General features: G+C 38.6%; 2 protein-coding genes across 2 annotated transcripts; one reads left to right on the top strand and one right to left on the bottom strand.

Moving 5' to 3' along the window:
• Positions 1-1,581: 1,581 nt before the first annotated feature.
• GPLD1 (glycosylphosphatidylinositol specific phospholipase D1) lies at positions 1,582-15,043 on the bottom strand. Its single transcript, XM_053468125.1, is given in 26 exon segments — positions 1,582-1,775; positions 1,984-2,034; positions 2,115-2,141; positions 2,335-2,495; positions 2,662-2,838; positions 3,341-3,434; positions 3,809-3,914; positions 4,060-4,201; positions 4,356-4,421; positions 4,424-4,511; positions 5,319-5,393; positions 6,647-6,757; positions 7,027-7,213; positions 7,829-7,962; positions 10,471-10,600; positions 11,052-11,117; positions 11,887-12,026; positions 12,106-12,133; positions 12,252-12,359; positions 12,567-12,621; positions 12,739-12,787; positions 13,132-13,242; positions 13,927-14,024; positions 14,314-14,392; positions 14,556-14,608; positions 14,953-15,043. Coding segments are annotated over 26 exon segments (2,508 nt in total). The 3' UTR covers positions 1,582-1,694.
• Positions 15,044-17,236: 2,193 nt separating this feature from the next.
• Positions 17,237-23,279, top strand: ALDH5A1 (aldehyde dehydrogenase 5 family member A1). Its single transcript, XM_053466916.1, has 10 exons — positions 17,237-17,729; positions 17,997-18,080; positions 18,551-18,721; positions 19,401-19,517; positions 19,601-19,744; positions 19,882-20,025; positions 20,202-20,360; positions 20,685-20,854; positions 21,321-21,379; positions 22,332-23,279. Exons 1-10 carry the CDS (start codon positions 17,454-17,456, stop codon positions 22,535-22,537), a joined length of 1,530 nt encoding a protein of 509 aa, XP_053322891.1. The 5' UTR covers positions 17,237-17,453; the 3' UTR covers positions 22,538-23,279.
• The last annotated feature ends 584 nt before the right edge of the window (positions 23,280-23,863 follow it).

A 23,863-nucleotide genomic window follows, 5' to 3' on the forward strand; every position in this document is an offset into this window, starting at 1 on the left:
GATCTATTAGTGTTTTAAGAATGCACTATTTATTCCAAATCAGTTTTTTGCATCCATTGTATTCGATGACCACTCAAAGTAATGTTTAACATTAATACTAGATGTCATCTTTGGCGAATTAAAAGAATATTCAACCTCAATGGTATTTTTTTTTTTCATCTATTTCTAACAAAATTAAAAAAAAATAGCATGGTTCACATTCCATGGAGACACCTCAGTAGTATTTAAAAAAAAATAATCTATTTTCATTCTAAAAAAAAAAAAACATTTTTTATGTTATCCCAATAAAAGCATCGAGTTTGATTAACAACTAATTAAAAGCTGGCAAATAACTGGCCACTGGGTACATTCATCTACTAAATTCCTTATTCTCCAGTATATACATCATCACTCCAGGCCAAAATATTTTTTACTCTTTCATTAGTTTGTCCAAAAGTGTCTTGTTTTACATGTGCAATTTTATTATTTGCTATAACTTTGAATAATAGTCTATTAGGTTTTTTACTTTACTGGAAACTATAGAGACTTTTAATATTGTGCTTATTTTTGTGTCTCTTGTTAGCGATTTATTATTTAAAAATAAATGTTTACATTTTGTCAAGAAATCAATGTGACTTGGTATTTTCAATGCCGCAATTTTGGAGCAGATAATTAGAATATTCTTGCAAATGTATTTGTGTATATTGAAAAAGGGCCACTTGCTGAATGACACATTGTCAGTATTTGCACACAATATTCTGATGCTACCAGACACTATATATATATATATATATATATATATATATATATAATACATGTACCGTACTTTGATTCGAGTGTTTAAATACGTTGTAAATAATTACAATTTTTGAAGAACAAAAACCACAAGCTATAGTTATTTTCCATGCCATACTATCACACACAGCGAGGTTTGTAGATGCTGATGGTAGGTACAACCTCAAGGCGTTGGCTGAAACAAGGACGAGCCGAGGTTGGGGTGCCAGAAATAGGGGAAAAAGGAAGAACGAGCCGAGGTCAGCATCAACAAGGTCAAGCCAAGGTCAAACAACTGGAGACTTATCAGAACACGCACTGAAGAATAGCCACTATGAAGCAGAGACATGACCATCACAAGGCAAGGTCTGATGTCTTCTGAGGGTTTATATAGGATAGGGAGTAAATAGGCAGCAATTTAAGGTTTTGGCACCAAACTGTTGAAAAGTCTGATGTCACTTCCTGTTCAGAGATCACATCTTGTTTGTGGCACAGCTGTAATCTATGTATAGGGACCAGGATTCCCATGACTCGCCACCAAACGGCACATGGCGGAGGATCAAGGTCGTCCTCTTCTCCATGACGGCTGGGACGGCTGCTGTTGCAGGTAGGTGACACATACACAAGAAACTAAGAATTTGAAGGCAGATCAGAACCATTTGTTTACTTTTTTTTCTTATTATGCTGTAAAAATCTCAAACCTTATTCAGTCCTTGGCTTTCTCTTATGTTTAGAATAGCCTTTTTTTCTCCCTATGCGTGTATTAACCTCTACCATTTCTGCTTTAAACTGTCCACACTCTACGGTCATAAGGTTAAGAAGGCAAAGTTGTCAACAATGGATTTTTATTGATTGATTACAGCCAAGTATGCTTTCAAGCTACATTTCCATACAACATATTCTCCATTTACCCCACCTTTTGTTTCCTTATGAAATATTTGTTATCCAAGACTGTATACATAGATGGCACCAGCAAGTCTTCCATTCAAAGAACTTCTTTCAGCTGCTACCACAACTTGTTTCTAAAATACAATATAAATATTAAGCCTGATTACGTTCCCAGTGTCGGCACCCAGTATCATCCAATTTTCCCTTTGGTTAATAGTACATAACTCCTAATAGCGTGTGTAATAAAACAGAATGCTCCTTAATACCTAACATAACATTCTATTGTTATATATGTATAAATATATTAGAATTATATATGTAACAGAACAAAAGATGTCTTACTTCTCCCTTTGATGTGACTGTAGTTACAGCTGTTCCAAAGTTTGCTTTTCCCTAAAACAATAAGTCAGTTTATATCCTCTGTATCAATAAAATCTGAATTTCAACTTGAACCACAAAATCGGGACACTTACTTCGGGAGACACCAGTACATACTGGGCCTGTGAAGGGAGAAAAAACACAGCTCATTTATGAAATGCCTACAGCTACTGTATTTGCAGTGGACCTAACACGAGCAAACCATGATATTGCATTCACCTTATATATACAAAATACTAGCAAATTTTGGCTTTTTACCATAATATAGGAAACATGATTCAATTTCGTTAAACTTGGCATTCTCCATAGCCTTACCCAGTCTTCTGGACAGGGTGAAACCCAGGACTTGCAACTTTTGGATAGGAGACCTGGTGAGGTAACATTTCCATTGTAGATGAAAACACGTCCTGTTTGAGTGCCAAATAGCATAGACTGTTTGCCATCAGTCTTGAGAGGTGATGTCACAATGATTTCATCTGTTAAATTAATATAGTGTTAGTGCATATTGCTAAATAATACATAAGGTGTTTTTTTGTTCTCATACCTAACCTGCACAAGCTAGATTGTGTCATTACTTTCCAGCTATAAAGCCTTGTTTTTTTCGTTCCCATATGATGTAATTCCAAAAATATTGTCTCTTACCAAGACCATCGTTGTCGAGATCACTTAAATGCACATTTGCTCCAAACCGTGAATATTCCCTGTCCCCACTCAAAATGCCTAGTAATGATGGATCCCTTCCAGAATTTAGCTCAAACATCTTGACTGCCCCGGCATGGTGTAGCACTTGTGGTATGAATGCAAATCTTGCATTGCTATCTGCAACAACAACACAATGCAATAATGTTGGAAGATATTCATTTGAATAAGAAATACATGGCTGAGACAGAACTCTTCCTGAGAGTCATCAGAGCAGGCTAAACAAAATGTGCCCATCTTTGAAAAAGGGTGGAAAGAACTTCCATCCTGGAGAAACTCTCACAAGAAAAACCATGTAGCCTTATCCGATGTTTCTGCCAATGTCACTTGCCTAAGTGTTTCTGCCCACTTCCACATTCATCAATGATTTAGAAGAGTTACTGTGGGGGCAGGCAATAAAATACTAATGAGAAAGAACCTTATCGTCATTTTTTCTCATACAGAGGGCCACGTATAACAGATATTGGCTGGAGAGCCAGGCACTATTAAATGAGATATTATGAAAGTAGAATAAGTTTGGTAACCAAATACTAACATGACAGCATCTGTCCTTCCAGCTGGAACCTTAGTTACAGTGTGCCTTCTGGCTAAATATTGACATTTTAATGGCACACATACATACTCTGGGTAGGTGCACCAATCAACAGCACTTGTCTTTTTACTCCATTGACCAGAACAGCTCCACTGGCAAATGATGTGCCTAATTTATTGTGTTCCTGCATCAGAGCGAAACAACCAGTTTATGTTACATGCATATAACAAAAAAGTGTCAGAAATGTCCGTTCAGCAATGATATGATACGTATATTATAAGGAGACTTTTCTTCATTATAGGCCTTTTACAACATTAAATTCCATTGATTAAACCTAGCAGATTACATTAATACACCTTGAAGAAGAAGGGAGAAGAAATCACTACTCTTTCTAAGTTGTTAGGCTTGTAAGTTGCAGTCAAGCCATTTAATAAAAATGACTTACGCTGTTCCTTAATTAAGACTAGGGTTTAGTTTTCATTGTAGTGAAAGTTAAAATTCCACATATATTTAATGAATTATACAAAGATTCGTTCTATAAAATAATTGTACACTTACTGTATCACCATACACTTCAAAGGATACGTTTGTACTTGGTGGGTAGAATCCATAAGCTTTTCCCATACTCTGCAAGGTATCTGCTGGACCATCACAATAAGGTGTACTATATGAAACAAAAACATGTGACAGAAGCACAGTGTAGAGCAGTGGCCAACAGAATTGTGTTAAAAGGTTATATATAAACATTAAATTAACAAAAATGTTGTATCTGTAAGCAAACAGATTAAGGTAATTAATTTTAGGCAAACCTCTTGCACTTGCTCCATGTTGGACTCCCAACCATTAACAAAGTCTTGTTATCCAGTTCATGACTATGAAGTGAGTAGCCAAACCATGCGTAATTGTGTTCCCCCAAAACAGTCCATTCTGCATCTTCTACTGACATCATGCCTAGATGAAATTTCACCCACACAATTGTGTCATCTCCAATCTTAGTCAACAAAAAAATTTGAAAATATACTACACATGTTATTTATACGAAGTCACTGGTGCCAACAAGTACAAGAACATATTTCACCACCCATTGTTTATCTCAGATCATCACCTTGTCTGCTCCTTCTTCTCAGGGAATAAAAAACAGCCACCATTCCTCTCTGCTGCCCTCCGCCTGTGCATATGGAGATCCAATAACAAGGTCCTTCTTTTTGTCTCCATCCACATCAGCAGCCAGGAGGGTCCAACCAAGGTTACAGTATGTGTTCTGTAATATTTCAAATTTTATACCACATGATAAGCATTTAATGCTGTGAGCTCCTTCGTTTGTACCTGTCCTGCTCAGAATTAATGTGAACCTGGAAATACTGACGTGTAAAATCCACTTGGAAATGCTTGCATTAACTATGTATGGGAATAGACATGTAGTGTAATCAGTGGTTCAGTGAGTGTAATCAGCCAAATAAGGTTGCAAGCATTATTTTGGGGTTCTGATCAATGCACATTTTGTTGCCCCAATTAACATACACTATATGGACACAATAATTGGGATACACCTTTTAATTATTGAATTCAGGTAGGATGAGTTTTGTGTGGAAGAACATGACTGCTCCGCACAGAGCCCTGACCCTCAACCATTTGGATGAACCAAAGGTGGGCCTTCTCATCCAACATCAGTGCCTGACCTCACAAATGCTCTACTAGATGAATGGGTACAAATTCCCCCAGAAACACTCCAAAATATTGTGGAAAGCTTTCCCAGAAGAGTGGAAGTTGTTATTGCTGTAAATGGGGGGCCAACTTCATATCAACGTCTATGCAGTTAGAATGCAATGACATAAAAGTCCCTGTAATGGTCAGGTGTCCAAATACTTTTGTCCATATATTGTATATTGCTATATGTGTAATCTTACAGTTTCATTTAGTATCAAGAGTGGTGAATGGACATTCCGTTCAAGAATGGCATTCAAATACAAACCATTGTGTCAATGAAGCTACTTTTTCTTCCAATAAAAACCACTCATGAAAATTGGCCTTTAGAATGAGAACTCTCACTAAAAAAAGAATAACTTACCCTACATGTTATAGTGATGTTAGGTTCTGAGGAGAAACCTCTGGTCTTAGTCCCAAAATACACATACACAGAGCCCTAAATAAAAAATAAACAATTACAAATAAACAGTAGATATACATTTAGCAGTAGGATGACTAGTTTTTGATGCTTTAATTGCTTCACTGACTATTGTTCAAATATCAGATACCTTACAGCAGTACTGCCACATTACAGAATATGCCAAATCCAAATGTTTATAACAACGACATTAACAGATTAATCTTATTTTGTTCATGATGTGGATGTTACAATAACATTGCTATTGTGATGTATTGTGATGTATGTGAGGCAGCATCTTGCTGCCACACCACTGGCTTTAGGGGTGTGCGACCTGTGCAACTGTATTTGCACCCCCGACCAGTCAAAAGTTGTTAATTAAGGGCTGGTCTGACCTGGACCGGGGCCTGTCTAGGTCAGACTGACTCTTTGTGAACAATTTTGGACCAGCACAGGGAGGCACATAGTACAAGGTTACATGACCCAGTGGTGAAAGCAAGGCTGCTTGCACAGTGTGCAAGTAGCCAGAGAGAAAATTGCCAGTAAGGTAAAGAAGGTGTGAGTGAATGGGTAAGGGAGGGAGTCTGTATGAATGTATGTATGTATATTAGCATAAGAATGTATGTATTAGTGTCACATATGTATGTCTGTGTTAACATGAATGTGTATGTGAGCAGGAATACGTATGTGTAACCATTTGTGTGTATGAGCATGAATGTGTATGTGTAAGTGTTTGTGTGTTAGTATAGATGTGTAAGTGTTTGTGTGCTAGCATTGATGTGTATGTCTAAGAGTTTGTGTGTTAGCATGGACATGCAAGTGTGCGGTATCATGAATGTGTGTAAGTATTGTGAGAGGGAGTGTGTGTTATGAGTGTGTGTGTGTAAGTGAGCATGAGTAAGTGTATGCTTGTGTAAGTATGTGTAAGCATGTGTATGTTAGTGTAAGCATGTGTAAGCATGTAATCAATGTGTAAAATAACTCCCATGTTACTAGCAGAAATAGAGGATGTGCTATGTTTCATTGCATATTAAAACCTGAGGGTTTTTAAGAATAACAGTGTTTGTAAATGAACAGTGATTTTAAAATGTGTATTTTTTTCTCCACCTGAAAAAACAGTGCATGACCCCCATGATATATTACTGAACCTTGATTTTGCATGTCACAATACATTACCACAACCACTTCTGAGGCATTATGGGTCATGTCCTACCTCAGCACCTTTGCCTTGTTACCATGAGAAATAACGCTTCAGTTTTATGGAGTACATAAGAAATTTCACAGTCTCTTACTGTATATGTGAGCTGTTTTGATCCTACAGATGGAGCTCCTACAGCTAGATCCAGCTTTCCATCAAGATTGAAGTCCAGTACAGCCACCGAAGATCCAAATCTGCTTGATTGCTGAAACATTTAACAGGGCAACTAATTTTGGTGATTGTTGTTAACACGGGTAGATTTCCAATAAGGTCAAATGTTGAGGAGAAAAATGACCAATTCAATTTGAAGCTGACAAATATGTATTCTAAAATACAGTAACATGCTTTCTTTTCCCACATCGCCCCCCTTTCCAAAGCTATTCCCTATGTGCTTAAAATTTGTATCACCATGCACTTTTAATAAGAATATAACTTCCTCGCTGCTTTTTTCCTTCTCTGCGCATTTTACCTCACCTCGAGGCCCTGGAGAATAACGTCAGCCCCCTCGTCTAGATCCAAACTGGTAAAAGGCAATCCCGCTTGCTTGCTGTAGACAATGTACACACGTCCTACTTGAAGTTGGCCAATGGCGCTGTAACCTGGAGCACCGACTACCAAATCATCCAGCCCATCACGGTTGAAGTCCGCTGTGGCCATAGTCCTGTGTATTAGAGAATTTTTTAGAGCCACTTATATGATTGCGGAATAATCTTTCTCCTACACCGTCTGTGTGATGCTAAATAATTTATACTTCTTTAATGTCACATAAACTGAAAACAAATGTAGCTAATTTTGTGAGCAATCAAAAATTTATTTTGGCTTGAAATAAAGTAATAAGTTAGCTAAATGGTTTTGCAGCAAAGACAAAGTGCCTACAGTTTACTTATGTTCTGTTCAAGGTTAATTTTTTTACTTTTTCTTCGCGTTTTTTCCCAAACCAAATAATCAAAGTAACAAAAAGGAAATATTTTTCTTGAAAGACCTATCCTCCCTTAGTAAATTTATTCAATACATGAGGTTCTAGGTACATACTAATTGCACATGATGTCCATGTATGCAACATTAGCCTGTGGGGTAGGCTCACATAAGAAGGGGACTGCAAGCCATAATCATACCCACACTCATACTATCCATATGGTCTGTATGGTCCATGCCCCCTGCTACACCTACTGTCATTTTAATAATGGGCACATCAGCCAGTTTTGCATAGAGGATTCAATTTTTTTTTATTAAACAATGTAATAGTTAATGAGAGATATTGTTAAATAGTACGTACCACCCTAGTCTTGCATAAGGGGTTCTCACAAAATAGGCGGTAGAATGAGTTGCGTTATGAGTTGGATCTTGAGAACGAAAGATCCCCTTCAGGTACATCGAATTGGCTGCGTTGGTTAAAAACTGCATAGAAGTCTGTAAGAATGTTTTTTGTAATATTAAATAAAGAAATATATATTTTTTTTTTCTCAAATTAAAATTCATAACAAATACACTTAGACTAGGGTATGTACCTAGGAGGAAAATATCTGGGATGATTATTGACAATATTTGAATGACATTTAGCTACATTTTTGTATTAATTGTTTTATTATTTTGGTACTATAATAAAACGGCTTTGCATAGCATTGGTTATAGAGTAATCTAGTTCAGAATATGTAGAGAAGTATAGGGGAAAAAAATATAAACTGTTGCTTTAAAAACTAACAGGGCAGTTTTTTTTCCCTACACCTCCAGGCACAATTATCACTGATGACCCCATACAGGAAGGTAAAAGGTATTAAATTGACCGTGCATGAAAAGAAAGGGACTGAAGGTACATGGAGCTGTCTAAGCAGGTAGAACATAAACAGGAGTATACTTCATGCAGCACCCTTGTGATGATAAGTCATGATGGCAACCCTACTTCGAGGTGAATTTGTAGTTTAACTGTAGAGCAGAAGTGAGGATAGAATAATAAGAAAAATATTGACCAAGATTGAAACCCACTGCTTAATTAATAATGCATTTAACAAAATCAAGTTAATTAATTAATAGGGTATTTAAATTTTTCAGAACCATAAGGCTAGGTTTCCACTTGGGTTTTTGTCCGGCGTTTTTTTCTTGATGAAAAACGCCAGGAAAACTGCCAAGAAAACTGCCACTGCATTTACCTGCGTTTTGGCGTTTTTTCTGCAGTTTTTTCTGGCGTTTTAGCCTTTCTGTGGAAATTGCTTTTTTTGACCTTAGGCAGTTTTTCCAGCCTTTACAAGTTAGAAGTTTCACCCAGCTAAAAGGGATTAGGATAAATGGCAAGTATCTGCCCTCTCCTGATGTCATTTACTCGGTAGACCCTTTTGTCTCTTTTCTGTGGTTTGTAAGGCATGCTTTATTCCGAATGTCTGCTCCTCTGGGAAGATTGGCCCCAAATGATGGTGCAAATTGTTTGCTGTTGCTTTTGGCACGCAGGATCCAGTCGCGTATGTTTGTTTGTAATGGCATGTTTGTTCCAAATGGTGTAAAATTCAATATGAACCAGTCCAGGACTTTGTTTTGTGTGAAACTGTTTGTTTTCAGCCTATTTCTCGTAGGACACACAGATACTGGGTCCATCCTCTGCATTGTAACTGTGGAAAAAACGCCATAAAAAACGCCAAGGCAATAAACCCACATGGCTTTTTCATGGCGTTTTTTCTCTCCCATAGACTTCTATTGGAGGAAAAACGCCAAGATTTCTTGCAAAAAACGCCAGAGTGTCAACATGCTGCGATTTTGAAAAACTGCCACAGAGCCCAAAAAAGCAGAAAAACGCCAAAGAGGACTGAAAAAACGCCAAACAGAAAAACGCCAAGTGGAAATGGCATTTTGCGATTTCCTATTGAATTACAGCTAACATCTGGCTGCAGCCGTTTTTCACAAAAAAAACGCCAGGTGGCGCTATTGGCGTTTTTATAGGCGTTTTTAGCAAAAAAAAAACAAGTGGAAACCTAGCTTAACTCCTGTTATACTGGAAGAAAAGCCGCATGTGCGTATGAATTTCTGAAACAGTACTTGTATACCTAATATTTTGGTGGCTGTCATCATATGCAGTTCTTTGGAACCTACTGTAACAGTCACTGTCATCCTAATACCTGTTTCTGAGCCCACACCGACTGCCATGAGCTTCTCAAATCTAATGCAGGACAGTAGTGTACCTAAAGCGGGACGAGGGGGCGGTCCTCCCCGGATGCCACTCATCAGGGGGGTGCCCGGTGGCTTACTGCTGTGTCGCACCCGCGCACTGTATGTGGAAACTCTTTCCCGCGCAAGGGGAGCAGGAACGTGGGCGGGAATAGAGTTTCCTCATACAGTGCGCGGGCGACACAGCAAGGTGTGGGCCCACGTTAGGCAAGGGAGGTAAGTGGGTCTGGGAGAGTGAATGGGTGAGTGAGTGAATGAATGTTAGTTAGTGGGTGATTGAATGAAGTTAGTAATAAGTTAGTGTTTAGAGGCAAATGGCACAGGCAGGCTGATTAGGGAGGCAGAAGAGGCACAGGCAGGCTGTTTTGAGGCAGAGGCCTACCACCTCAATGTCTGGCTTACTGTATAATAATAGGAGTTATGCTACACTACTGTCAATGTCTGGGTCAGTGTATAGTGGTGGGAATTACGCTGTACCATATCTGTTCAGAAAATGTTATTTATTTAAACCTATTTAATTTATTTATGAGTTAATAATTTATTTTTCCAGATTTCTATTTTTTCCAGTTGACATACAGATAACAATTTGTGAAATAAATATTCTGGCCAACATTCATTGTTTGTTGGTTGGGTGGGGGGTCACCACTATACAGGATCCACCCCGGGTGCCAAATATTTCTTACAGAAAATTATTTTCCAACATCTGTCTTTCATGACAGTTTCTCTTTAAGCAGATTTGCTTTGTGCTGCATATAAGTACACTACCTTGGCCCATGAATTGACTTGAAAGAATACTCCGTTATCCGCTGAAATTATATTAGCTCCAACTGAGTTCATGAAAGAGTCAGTGACATTGCTGAAGTCTTCATCTTTCTGCAAACGTATTTTCCCTAATCTGTGAAAACGGAAAAGAATTACAAGAAAAATACTGACCAAGATCGAAACCCTAATAATGTATTTAACAAAGTCAAGCTAATTAAGTAACGTGGTATCCAATTTCTAAACATTGTCACCTATGTTAATAGCATAAATGCAGTGTCTTCAATGTTTCAATGTAACAAATTGCAATGTATACGTAATATATTGATGGTTGTCATCATATGCAGTTCTTTGAAACCTACGGCCATCCAATTACCTGATCACAAACACAATTTAAAGATCACATTCATTGGCATCAGCTTCTTAAATATGGATGCCGCATCAGGCATTATGTAATAATTTATTTGTTAGGTATTCCTCACATTTAAGTACACAGTTTGTTCTCTAGTATTTGTGACAAAAGTTACTTGATGAGGACATGTACCCTTACTGGTAAACGAAGGTATGTAGAATACAATTTTACTCACATATTTTTATGTCTTTTCTGAGAATTGCACTGAAGAAAAATGGGATTTTCCGGCATGTAACAGTCACTGAACAAAATACAAAATAAAAAAAGTCACTTAACAAAACTTCATTTTAAGCAGAACTATAAAGTAATTCCCCCTGTGTCTATCTGCTATAGGCCGGAATTAGTCTGTTCCATAAAACAGTTGTTATTTTGACATGAATACATAATCATTTTAGAGAAGATTAAGCCATCCGAAATAATACATTATTACTGTTCCTAATGGGCAAGTTCTGCAATCACAATTAAGTCAGCCTGCTCCATTAAATAGTTATTTTCCAGCAGGAAATCACTACGCCACTGTAATGTATTAGCAAAATTTAGAGAACTTAAGATATAAGAACATTTTTTAGGATGGATTGGATTTAATGAACGGAACAGCAGATATGTCTTTTCAAAAGAGACTATAGACAATGATGAATTAAAACTCCAAAGGTATTGGCCCAGTTCATCAGGGGGGCAACAAGACAAAGCTACACTGGGAAAAAAAAAAACAGGTCCTTTAAGCCTTGGTCTTGAACAATGCTTTCAAGGATCTTTCTCTTTGTAAAGTATATGTAAGCTCAGCAAGCCAGACCAACTTGCCCCACTTACTTGTACATTCATTACATGAGTAAATAAAGCCTTCCCTAATGATTTGCTGATAGAGAATGCTATCAAGGTTCTAATGAGGTGACATATGCCTCAATCAAGGCGAAGTAGAGAGGTATCCTAGTAGAGCGGTTGTGGAGAGAGGTTTCACTGAAATTCAAGCAATTCTCATTAATTTGTTTAGCACTGTAGACACATCTCACCTTGTACCATTCTCCAACATGAAGCTGGTTAACTGAAAAATATTTGTTGACCAAAATGCCATATCATCTACTCCACCCAGAAAATATTCATTGAATTTCTCCACCAGGAATGGTGATTTTCTTGCATATGTTGAAAAAAGCTATAAAAATAAATGTTAAGAAAATGTGAAAAGTTCTTCGTTTGAATGCTTTCATTGGCCTAAGGGGAAAAAATCTTACCTTGGAGACAGCAATAGATTCACCATACCTAACCACAAATCATAAAAATATCAATTATTATTTGTTTTTATCATGCAAGGTTCAACAAAAATTGTTTTGCTGTTCCATTTTCCCGTTTAGAGTTGTTTTTTTATTTTCAGACTTACATTTGCAAGAACAAAATGTATGTGCAATCAATAATTGTGCTCTCTGCTATGACTGCTGAGCCATAGAACTCTTCGTAGATGTTAATAAGGTCTTTTACTGGTATGTACCTAAAATAAAACACAAGTGTGCTCAGTAAATAAGCCTCATATATAAGAACTCTTTTAGTGGTGAATTGCAAGCCTCTCTGACAGGAAATAACAATATATCGCCATCATACATCAATACTAGGCCATAGGATTTGTTAGTGTACTGACTCTACTATTTACACATGTAAACATCCTCAATATCTGAATTTTGATACTTTGTGCACTTACCATTTTGATTCCAGATAACTAAAGTCAAGTTCAAACTGACTCAATACATCACCTCCTAAAGTTACAAAAAAGATACCAGAATATAATAAAATACTATTATGCTATATATTGTGTTAAAAACACCAAAAAAAAAATATTTAATCAATAAACAGAAAGCAAAATTCAGATTTACCAAAGTCCCCTGCCTGATGAGCGTCTGCATACGAGCCATGGAAGTCAATCTAAAAGTAATTCCAGAACAAGAGGAATCATATGCTGGTTCTAGCCCACATTTTATTTTAGAAGCCACACAATGTAAAAACAAAACTATGATGAAACTAAGAGGGAATCTGCATGTGATTTGTAGTTTTAACTCTCTGAATTCTCCACAAGAAGGACCGAGCTGTTCTTATTCAATGCATAGTTCAGATATTGAGTAGACTTTCAGTAAATTTCATGGATTTAACTATGCATTATTTTGGGAAACCAAAAAAAACCAAGCAGTTCTTGGAGAAGATCAATGGAGTTGTACCTTCAGAACAAATAGGGGAGATAGGGTGTTGAGTGAATAAACCCTAATACTCACTTCTCCCATGACACTGAGGAACCCTTGGTCAATGTCCAGGCTGTGCCAGCTCACATCAGCCACCATGTGAGATGCAACTCCAAATAGGAAGGCCACCAACTTCTGAGCTGACTAGACATAGCATAAAGCATATGAAGGGTTACAATCTCATATCAATTGCAACACAATAATTATTTTCTATGTCGCTTTTGCCCTAAGACTTGTGTATCACACTACTATGTTTCTGTAAAAACTTTTAAAAACTTTTTAAAAACTGAAATAAAAAAGAAGGCACTAGGCTGATGTTTCTCTGAACGGCAGTATCTAATATTATATTCTTTGATTAAATCCTTCCAAATAGTCCATGTGTTATCCTACATAGTGATGTTGACAAGTGTTAGTTCGGGTTACCAAATTGGCCAGTTTTTCCCAGAACATATATACATTGCACATGACCACCACATCTGAAGTTCTGCTCTGTAGTATGTGGGTCATAGAAGGTATTTCGCTGCTGAATTCAAGTAATGGATTTTCTTTTGTGAGTTTATTCATCACACATACTGCACAACTGCACTATATGTGTCATGCAAAAACATCCATGAGGAAAGCCTAGGGTGAGAGCCTCAAGAGAATATGGGTTCATAGTAGGGTTACCAGCAGTTCATCGTCTAACAATTCTGAATACAAAAACATGAAGAACACAGGACCATGTCATGGTCAGAACATGCAGCTGCTTACATCACAGATATATTTATTTGAATTTTATATATCCAATATGCTAATGGCAACGCCATATTGGTATTTAGAATTTTTTACCTCGTCCCATGGCCGCGGGTAGACCTTCCTGATATAATTAATACTAGCCTTCAGGAAAGGCGTCCAATGCGAATCTTCTGAGAGATCATGGTATTTTCCTGTAGGTAGCCAAGGAGGGAAAGACAAGATTTACACAGCGACTTTGTCTTTGGAAATATTTTTGTTTCCTGCCATTGGGCCTTTATTGATATGATGCTGAAAACATTTGGACCACACTATTGAATTCATGCCTGGGGTCAGCAAATGGAAGATCAGAAATAAGACAAAGGTCTCGGGTAACATTTATTATGCCTTGTGTATGTGAATAATAGAAATCAATGATGTGATTATTCGTTATGTCCCCATGTAAATTGTCACCAATCTAAAGCTAATCTTACTATCCTTTACCGTTTGCACAAATGTCTTGATAGAAAGCATCAGGGTATACACTTCCTGCTTGGAACGCTTCAGGGTGTTTCTTTAAAAGCTAATAACAGAATACATATAAACATGTTTATTTGTGTGTATATATATATATATATATATATATATATAATTTTAACTAGACTTATTAACATAGTACAAAACTCTTACCAACAAAATATCATGAAATAATAGAAAAAGTAAATTCCAACAAATATTTTCTTTACCTCTCTGTAGTTAAAGTTTCCATCGCTTTGGAAGTATTCCAGAGCCCTGTGAGCTGTAAAAAAGGCATTTTTACGTATAAGATTAAACTTTTTTTTTTACAGATAGTTACAGATAAAAAAGATTCTGAAAAGGTAAATCAACGTATATATTATTATATTAAGCAATACATTTATCATGAGATCCATGAAAAGAATAATACATCCTATTTTGCAATGCTCTGTTAACAATATTGTATGAATAGAATATAGTAACCCTCTCTAGCTAATGTTTTCGATTTGTCTTGGTCTGTCAATTCTAGGCTTGTCAGACCCCTTGAATATATGTATTGTTAGAAGTGCTGCGTAAATTGTTGGCGCTATATGAATAAAAGATGATAATAATAATAATAACCCTTACCAATCTCTATATGTGTTGAAATTCCGCAAGGTGTAGTATCTAACCAAAGCAGAGAATTCACGAATAAGACAGCAGAAAGAAAAGACGTCATGATTTTAAAAGCATATGTATAGAACATAAAATGTTAAACTATTTAAGGAATTTGTTCTTGCAACCTTTGGAGTTTGGCGTATTTATCTTGCAGAATGATTGGTACAAAAGTTAAAATGTCAAGCTCGCTTACTGGAAAGTTTTGCATTCGGTTTGGTTTTGGGAACCGATATGCCATTTGCCAAAAGTTAGAACTATATAAACATATTTTTGTTAATACACAAAGTGCTGGACCAGAAACCATGAAAACAGTGAGAAATCAGATTGCCATTTTGAAGTTAAGAAGGAACCCCCTCGTCCCCATTTTTAAAGCATGAGGTTTAACTTGATAGATTTGTGTGAATAGCAACCACAACTCGCTCCTTAGTGAAGAAAACCCATTATAGATTCCTGCTGCCATACATCAGGACATAAAGTCCAAGTTTTTTTAATATATATTATTATTTTAGTGTGTCAAATGGAAAAAGGTAATATGATAAAACCATCTTATGGACACAATTTTTAGTATTTTCTTTTTGTTTTTTTTGTGGTAATCCTGTCACTTGGACTTTATGTCCTGATGTATGGCGGCAGGAATCTATACTGGGTTTTCTTCACTAAGGAACAAGTTGCAATTGCTATTCATTATGAAGGGTCAACAATGGCAAGTTTCTCCGGCAAGAAGGGCTCAGCTGGCCCTGTATAATGCATAATTTAATGTGTAAGGAGACTTTTCTGATTTAACTATACATCACAGGGCCAGGAAAGCTCGCTATGTGCAGCAGAAGCTCACTGGGGTTGGGCCTTCATAATGTATAGTGAAATATAGCTGAAAACTCCCCTTTTAGTGAATAAGCCCCACTGTCTGTATACAATTGTACCATATAATAGCATGCCACCCAACTGTCCCAATTTGGGACTCTGTCCCGCCTATCCCTACCTCTGTCCTGCTTTGCAGGGGCGGAGGAAGGGTGAGGCGCAGCTCCGAGGGGCACACAGCCGCCCGACCAGCAGCTGTAGCCTGCAGGACTAGTTGGGAGATCACAATCTCCCTCTAGTCAGCTCAACATTAGGGAGTGCGAGGTCTGTCACTTCTGTGACTCCTTAATCACTATGCACCAGCAAATGATGCCAAGCGCTGGGATATGATGTCGTACCCCCGCACTCTGCATCAATAGCACAGGATGGATGATGAAGGTAAGAGATAAGAGATGGGGAGAAAGGGGTGTAACGGCAGTGTATCTGTATATGTGTGTGTGTGTAAACGCAGGTGTGTGTAAAGGCAGTGTGCGTGTATATGTGTGTGTGTGTGTAAGGGCAGTGTACGTGTAAATGTGTGTGTGTGTGTTTATGAGCAGTTGTGTGTAAGTGCAGTGTGCGTTTATGGGTAGTGTATGTGTATATGTACTTGCTTGCAATTGAAAGTAAATAATCTCTAATTAAAACTAGTTCTTTGTTACAAGATTGTTTTCCTTTTTTTGCGGGGCGGGAAGACCCTGAGGAGTAGTCCGCACAGGGCACCTGAACACCTAAAGCCGGCCCTGTTGGGAGGTATGTAATAGGCATACCTGGAAACTCTCCGGGTTTGACCCGGAGATTGCCAGATGAGCGCTGCTCCTCCGGTTCTCCGGGTCAAGACCCGAATCCTCTGGGTGTTGAAATGCCCATTTTTTCCTTGAAATGGGGGTGTTTCCCGCTTCCACCCCCGAAGTCAGCAGGATCTCCCCTGACGTCAGCAGAACCGCCCACCAACGTCAGCGGGGCGGCCCGCTGATGTTAGTGTGCAGCCCTGGCCCCGTCCCGCAAGGGAAGGCTCCGGGTAGCCGGAGGCGAGAAGTTCCCAGGTATGGTAATAGGTCCATGTGCTGAGCCACCTAGGCACAGGCAGATCTGACATTTGGGACAGTTTAAATATGTTGTCAATGTTGCATTTAATAAATTATTATTATTATTGTTTTTTTTAGCACCAGCATATGCCGTAGCTCTGTACAACAATGTTCACAGCTCCCTGACAGAGACCTTTTTTATGCTGTGCATTTACAAAATGTTCAAAATCATCCTCAACAGGATGATAAAACCGAAAATGTGTGTTTGCAGATTGCATAACACATTCACCAGCAGATGGAGCAAGTCGACTAAAGAGGCAGCTGTGCCTTTAAGAAGACATGGAGAGGCGTGGCGACGGAGACACACCCCCTGCTGTCCCTGCGCACTGGGACTTCGCTCTATGTCAGTGCAGGCTCGGCAACCTCTATGACTGTTGTACCGGCCCTGGCTATTGTGCAACCGGGTTGGTTTTCTGCACTTTAATAGACGGCAGAGAAGCGCTGCATTTAATGATCATCCAGATTTGTTAATATCTGGTTAATCATTAAAGTGTCGGTGATCCCTGCCGTACCGCTGGCTGCAGATCAGCTGTGCACCGAGAAGGAATGTTTGCCCGGCTGCCCCTGTCTGGCATATTTTTCCTCCCCAGCAGGATGTCCTCCACATCGTGTGCCCCCGTTCTCCCCGCGTCCCTCCTGCGATCAGCTGCATATGTAGGGGGCTCATGGCTGCACAGCTCGGATTCTGCCTCGTTCCCGGTGCTGGACCCTGCTACCGGTGCCGAGCTGGTCCAAGTCAGTGACTGTGGCCCCACAGAGTGCAGGGAGGCACTGAAGGCGGCCTCAGGGGCCTTCCAGACGTGGAGAGAGGTGTCTGGCAAGGTGAGCTGCTCATTCTGCTAGGTGATCACTATAGAGATCAATACCCATGTGATCATTAGACAGCTGTTTGTGCCAAATTAATAATATTCCACTATTTTGCACTTTGCTGCATATATAATGTATCAATTATATCAGGAGAACCCTTCTGTGGCTCAATATTACTAACACTGCAAATGATTTAAATGTACATTAGTCCTGCATGGTAAACGATATACATTTACATTAAAAACTATTATGGGTTATTGTAATTTTTTTCTCTCTTTCCAGGAGCGAAGTGTCCTGCTGCGTAAGTGGTACGATCTGATGATCCAGAACAAAGAAGATCTCGCCAAGATAATCACAGCAGAAAACGTAAGCCTGTCTGTAACTTTTATTTTGTATTTTCCAATATAAATATGCCGGGATTATCGGTTCCTAATAAATTATAAAAAGTTCCCATTCAGCTGTATGCCTCGTGCCGAGATGTACGGGGTAGGAGAGGAAGCAAACACTGCATTTGGGGGGGTGTGTGTGTGTGTGTATATATATATATATATATATATATATATATATATATGTATGTGTGTGTGTCAACTGTCAACTGTCAATGTCAACTGTGCCTGTGGAAGAATGACTAGATAGTCTTGAAAGCTTGCAATCTATCATAACCACGTACAGTTCTGTACCTTTGCCATAGTTTAGTGGCATTTACTGTGTTAAGAATCTCCTGTAGAGAAGTAAGACTATGAATTCTGAAAATGCAGCACCTAACAGTTATTTTTATGATGCAAACAATGAGCAGATTTCAGTTTCTTCAGCAGATTTGTTCTCTTCGGTTTTAGGGCAAGCCCATGAAAGAGGCACTCGGAGAGATTCTTTACGCAGCTGGCTTTCTGGAATGGTTTTCAGAGGAAGCTCGGCGTATATACGGAGATGTGATATCCGTACCGCTAAAAGACCGCAGAGCCTTGGCCCTCAAGCAACCTGTTGGAGTGGCGACAATCATTACCCCGGTAAGGTTTGGAAGCCTAACACAAAAGACAGTGACCCCCAGGGCCGATTGTTCTCTTGGTCATAATGCAGTTTGCTAAGTGCCCGTTTGTTTATTATGGATCAGCAGCTAGATTGCGTCTCAAGGTTGTTGAGCTTTCTTTTAGTTGATGATAGTATTGTTGTCTACAAAAACAAAAGCAAACAATCCTGACAAGGTATAGATTCCGTGCTAAATGTTTTATCTGGATTGTGAGGTGTCCTCGTTAAGTGGAAACACAACACCAGCAAGTGTCTCCTCGACGAAGGGCTGAATTCCTCCTATATATTACATAGTTGGTGCCAAAATGTATGAAAAGTGATGTCATCATTTTAACTATGCATTACATGGGGCCATCTCAGCCGTCCACTGGGTTTGGGCTTTCATAATGCATAATGATATCAGGATGTATAAGTGTTACACTCTTCTGGAAATTTGTGGTTCAAGGAACACGCCTCACCATCACAGTTACACTGGTAACATTTAACTTTTAAATACTAGAATTTCTAGGGTCTCTTGCTTTTCTTTTGTGTATTAGAACCTTCCATAGTTCTCTCATGGTACATACGTCACTTCCAGAGAACGTCTTTTAGATAAGAATTGAGAATACCCTGGGCATCAGGGTGGACTTATTGAATTGTCCTATCTTTCTGTCTCCCCAGTGGAACTTCCCCAGTGCGATGATTACAAGGAAGGTGGGAGCTGCCCTGGCTGCCGGCTGCACCGTTGTGGTGAAGCCTGCAGAAGACACGCCATTATCTGCATTGGCACTTGCAGAGGTAAGTCCTTCAAGAAGATCTCCAGTCTACTGCAGTCAGTAAGGTCCCTCCTCATATTAATACAATATCACTTGTGTCTACAGCTTGCTCACCAGGCAGGGATTCCAGCAGGGGTGTATAATGTTGTTCCATGCTCCAGGGAGAAGGCGCCAGCTGTTGGAGAGATCCTTTGCACGGATCCGTCTGTTGCAAAAATTTCTTTCACAGGGTCTACAGCGACAGGAAAGGTATCACATTCAATCAGTGTTGGTTTTAAAATAAAGAGCTTATTTATCTTTCAAATATTTAAATATTTCCATTTTATGAAAGTACATTCCTAATAAGCTGAAAAAAAATCTGAACAATCAGCTTTGTTTCATCTCAGATCTTGCTTCGCTATGCTGCTGACTCCGTGAAGAGGGTGTCTATGGAGCTCGGTGGACATGCGCCATTCATTGTATTTGACAGTGCAAAAGTTGACCAGGCTGTAGCAGGGGCTCTCGCTTCAAAGTTTCGGAATTCCGGGCAGGTACACGATGTTTCTTCTATTCTGATGTTGATTGTGTTCCCTTAAGCCTATCGACTTCTTTAATAGTAAGTCAGGCATGCAAAAGGCTGTTAAGTTTCCCATCTTGTATGGGTGGGGGTATAAATAGTCCCTTCTTGAAACAAATTGACCCATCATTTTTTTCCCCTCTTTCTTAGACATGTGTATGCACAAATAGATTTCTGGTTCAGAAAGGAATACATGATGTCTTTGTGAAAAAGTTAACTGCACTGATCCAAAAAGAGCTGCGTGTTGGGAATGGATTTGAAGAGGGAGTCAACCAGGGCCCTCTCATCAATTATAAAGCTGTGCAGAAGGTATGGTGAAAGCTGTAGTTTGGCATTTCTGACAGTAACTACGGTTTGTTTTTGTTTTGTTTTTAGGGTTTTTTGTTTGGTAATCTGTTTTCACACATAGGGACCTGGGGGTTCTTATGTATGTCCTTGATAGACATTGTGTGGAGTGCTGAAGAACACATAACATTCTAGATGGTTGCATTTGTCCTAAAATGATGTATTCGCTTCTGAAATGGTCTATTGGTGTCTTAACTCTGAATTATGGACTTTTTTTTCCTATAAAAAGGAAAACTTGACTTCTCAAAGTCCTTTGCATTCAACTTTACTGCTACTCTTCTTCTTCAGGTAGAGCAGCATGTCAGCGATGCTGTATCTAAAGGAGCTCGTATTGAAGCTGGCGGCAAACTATCTTCTGCGGGGAAGAATTTCTATGAACCAACTTTGCTAAGCAATGTCACAACAAAAATGCTTTGCTCACAAGAGGAAACATTTGGCCCCCTGGCTCCAGTAATAAAGTAAGTTGAATAAATGTGAGATCGCACCCTGTATGTATTTGTGTGTATTCCTCTGTACGAACAACTGGCCTTTGGCGATATGCAAGCAGTCCTGTGCCATTCTGCCAACTTCGCGGTTGGAGAAGGAAAGTGTCAAAACCGTATGTTCTCACATATGGGAAACAATCCCACATATTAAGGGGTACATTTCACATTAACAACTATAACTTGCAATACATCTGAAGACGTGACCTCTGAGGTCATGAAAGGTTATGTGACTGTGTAAATGATAGTCCACTCGTGGTTCATTTCTCTGCGTTATTGTCTTTGTGGCCAATAAGGAATTATCCATTCATGTGTCACTTCACTGAAATATCATAAACATGCTAAGAGCTAATATTTTAGTCAGCTGTTTCCCTAATCTTTCTAGACGTGCCTGCAATTTGTGTCCTTTTTCAGTCTTCATGTTTTTATCCACCAACCTTAGGTTTGACACAGAAGATGAAGCCATTGCCATTGCAAATTCCGCCAATGTGGGCTTAGCAGGTATGGCCTGTTGCATTATCTTTTCTTATTTATTTCTCTATGAGTACTTTTAATATGCATTCCTTCTCGGAAGGTAGAGTTTGGCTAGAGCACAAAGACCGAAACAGGATTCATATGTAGTTTAATCTGATGAATGTCACAGTGCTTAAGCACAAAATAATATGAACAAAGGTGATAACATTTTAGGCACAGAGTATACAATACAATTTGTACAAAAAAAAACAAGAAGAAACACAGAAAAAACCCATATAGGTAATCTGCGGGAACCTCAATGTCCTTGTTGAGTTTGAGTATGGATGTTCTAAATCCATAGAAAGTTCCAGGAGAGGTTCTGATTTTCCAAAAAACAGTCCATTTTATCCCCTGGTGAGTTATTCCACCCCTCCAGTGTCACAGAGAGATGTCCCAGGCCTAGCCCTTAGTATCACATACATATCGAACTACATCTTAACATACATCTATTAAGATTGACAAGTCCCATGGTGTCCTCAAGATGACCCAAACCCAGCATAGAAGACCATCACCCTAAATTCCATATCGTAGGGGAGTTACCACTAATGGTCAAGCTGTAAGCTGTAAAATACATCTGGCTAGGTTAACCCTTCCAATGCCAAACCCCGGCATTAGCCCAACACAGGCTCTGCGTGACAGGAGGATTCAGCAAAATCCCTCCATGTATTTTCAAAACAGCCCACCCAAAATGTTCTGGGGACTATGCAGCTATCATATGCATTAAAGTACATATAGTGGCTATTCATGTGAATGTCATAAACATTTGTCAAGAAATTTCCATCCGATACAGATGTTTTAAATCGCATGCTTGTGTAAAGGGAAGGAAGCAAAGAGTATTTTCCTTTCCTTGTTGAGAAATTAAAGCCGAGTAGAATTAACCCCAACCCCCCCCCCCAAAAAAAAACCTTTTTGTTTCCAATAATGTAATATATTTTTACAGGCTACTTCTATTCTCAAGACCCAGCACAGATCTGGAGAGTGGCTGAACGCCTTGAAGTTGGCATGGTAGGAGTCAATGAAGGTCTGCTGTCTTCTGTAGAGTGCCCGTTTGGTGGAGTAAAGCAGTCTGGTCTTGGCCGGGAAGGGTCAAAATATGGCATTGATGAATATTTAGAAATTAAATATGTTTGCTTTGGGGGCCTATAATATAAACTAGGTTTATAAACATTCTTCGACAGGATACTCAGCAAAACGTGCCATACACCCAGTTGGAAAATGTATTAATGACAGATGTATGCTTTTAGAAGAAAATTAATGTTTTGAATTATCTGTTCCAGTGACGTTACATTCTATTCTGTAACGCTTTCCCTAGGCTATTGTCGTGGGTCAGCTTCCTGGGATTTTTTGTCTTAATGTAGAAAAGGTCTAAATAACATAACTTAAAAGTTTATTTTAAACTTTATGTATGGTTGTCATAACAACAATGTTTGTATTGGAAAATTCTTTGTAATGTTTTTCTTTGTTTTCTGGAGGTGAACGCATTATTTTAATTTGTCTGGCCTTTGACTTGGACAATATTAACTAAGTTTGTATGGTGTTTAGTTGCATGACTAGAAGCAGTGTGCTCTGTCTTAGGCTGGAACCCCTTTTGCCCCCCCCCAAGAGCAGGTAGGCTCTTCAGTGCACCACTGCTCAATGGGTCGGTCACAAGGGTCCTCTCCATAACCTGTGGTCGTAGAACCAGTTCTTCTACAGTACTGCACGTCATTAATAGTTGGAGTACCACGATAGCGCGTTATATGCCAGCCCTCAGAGAATTACATTAAAAAAACTGCCCAGAAGTTGAATACTTCAGAGGATTTTTTTTATTTTTAAAACTCCAGGTAATCTCTAAACCAACATTAATGAGACCGTTCCATGTTAAACATATTTTTCATAGTATTAATATGAATTTGAAAAAATATATGATTTGGAAAAATACATTGTGAAAAATGTGAATGCTTCTAAAAAAAAAAATGGCTGCCTGCATGTGTGATTGTAGACTAGGCCTTTAAACAATAATACTTTTTTAAATTTTTTAACTGGGATTGTCTAGTGATAAGTCTAGTGCCATACACACACGTTTTGTGCATTATGTGTTCTAATTTTATATGACATATTTCTGTTTTACCAATTTTTGGCGGTCATATTCTAGGTGTCTATGTTTAACCTATCCTATTGACCCTATAATGTGATTGCATTGCTTTATGCCCATCTGATGTATTTACGTTAACAATAATTATTTCCCATATAATTCTGGTTGATTTATTTTCCTTTGGGAAAACATGTTGGTTTTTTGTTTTTTTTGAGTCCTGCCTTTTCATAGAAATGTTTTGGCAAATGGTTGGTACAGTTTAAACCACAATAAGGCCATTGAAGGTGTAGCTAATTATTCTTATTATATGAGTGATATAATGTTAAACATACAGTAAGATCCATTGTTAAATGGTAACTATATATTTTATACAGTGAATCTAAATGTTGTACAATTGT

Source organism: Spea bombifrons, chromosome 5, assembly GCF_027358695.1.
Source record: "Spea bombifrons isolate aSpeBom1 chromosome 5, aSpeBom1.2.pri, whole genome shotgun sequence".
NCBI classification, from domain to species: domain Eukaryota; kingdom Metazoa; phylum Chordata; class Amphibia; order Anura; family Pelobatidae; genus Spea; species Spea bombifrons.

Bases quoted from the DNA above. Each gene is read 5' to 3' on its own strand.
- ALDH5A1 (XM_053466916.1), top strand. From the start codon at position 17,454: ATGTTTGCCCGGCTGCCCCTGTCTGGCATATTTTTCCTCCCCAGCAGG. The intron at 17,730-17,996 runs GTGAGCTGCTCA...CTCTCTTTCCAG, and splicing joins GGAGAGAGGTGTCTGGCAAG to GAGCGAAGTGTCCTGCTGCG. The intron at 21,380-22,331 runs GTATGGCCTGTT...ATATTTTTACAG, and splicing joins CGCCAATGTGGGCTTAGCAG to GCTACTTCTATTCTCAAGAC.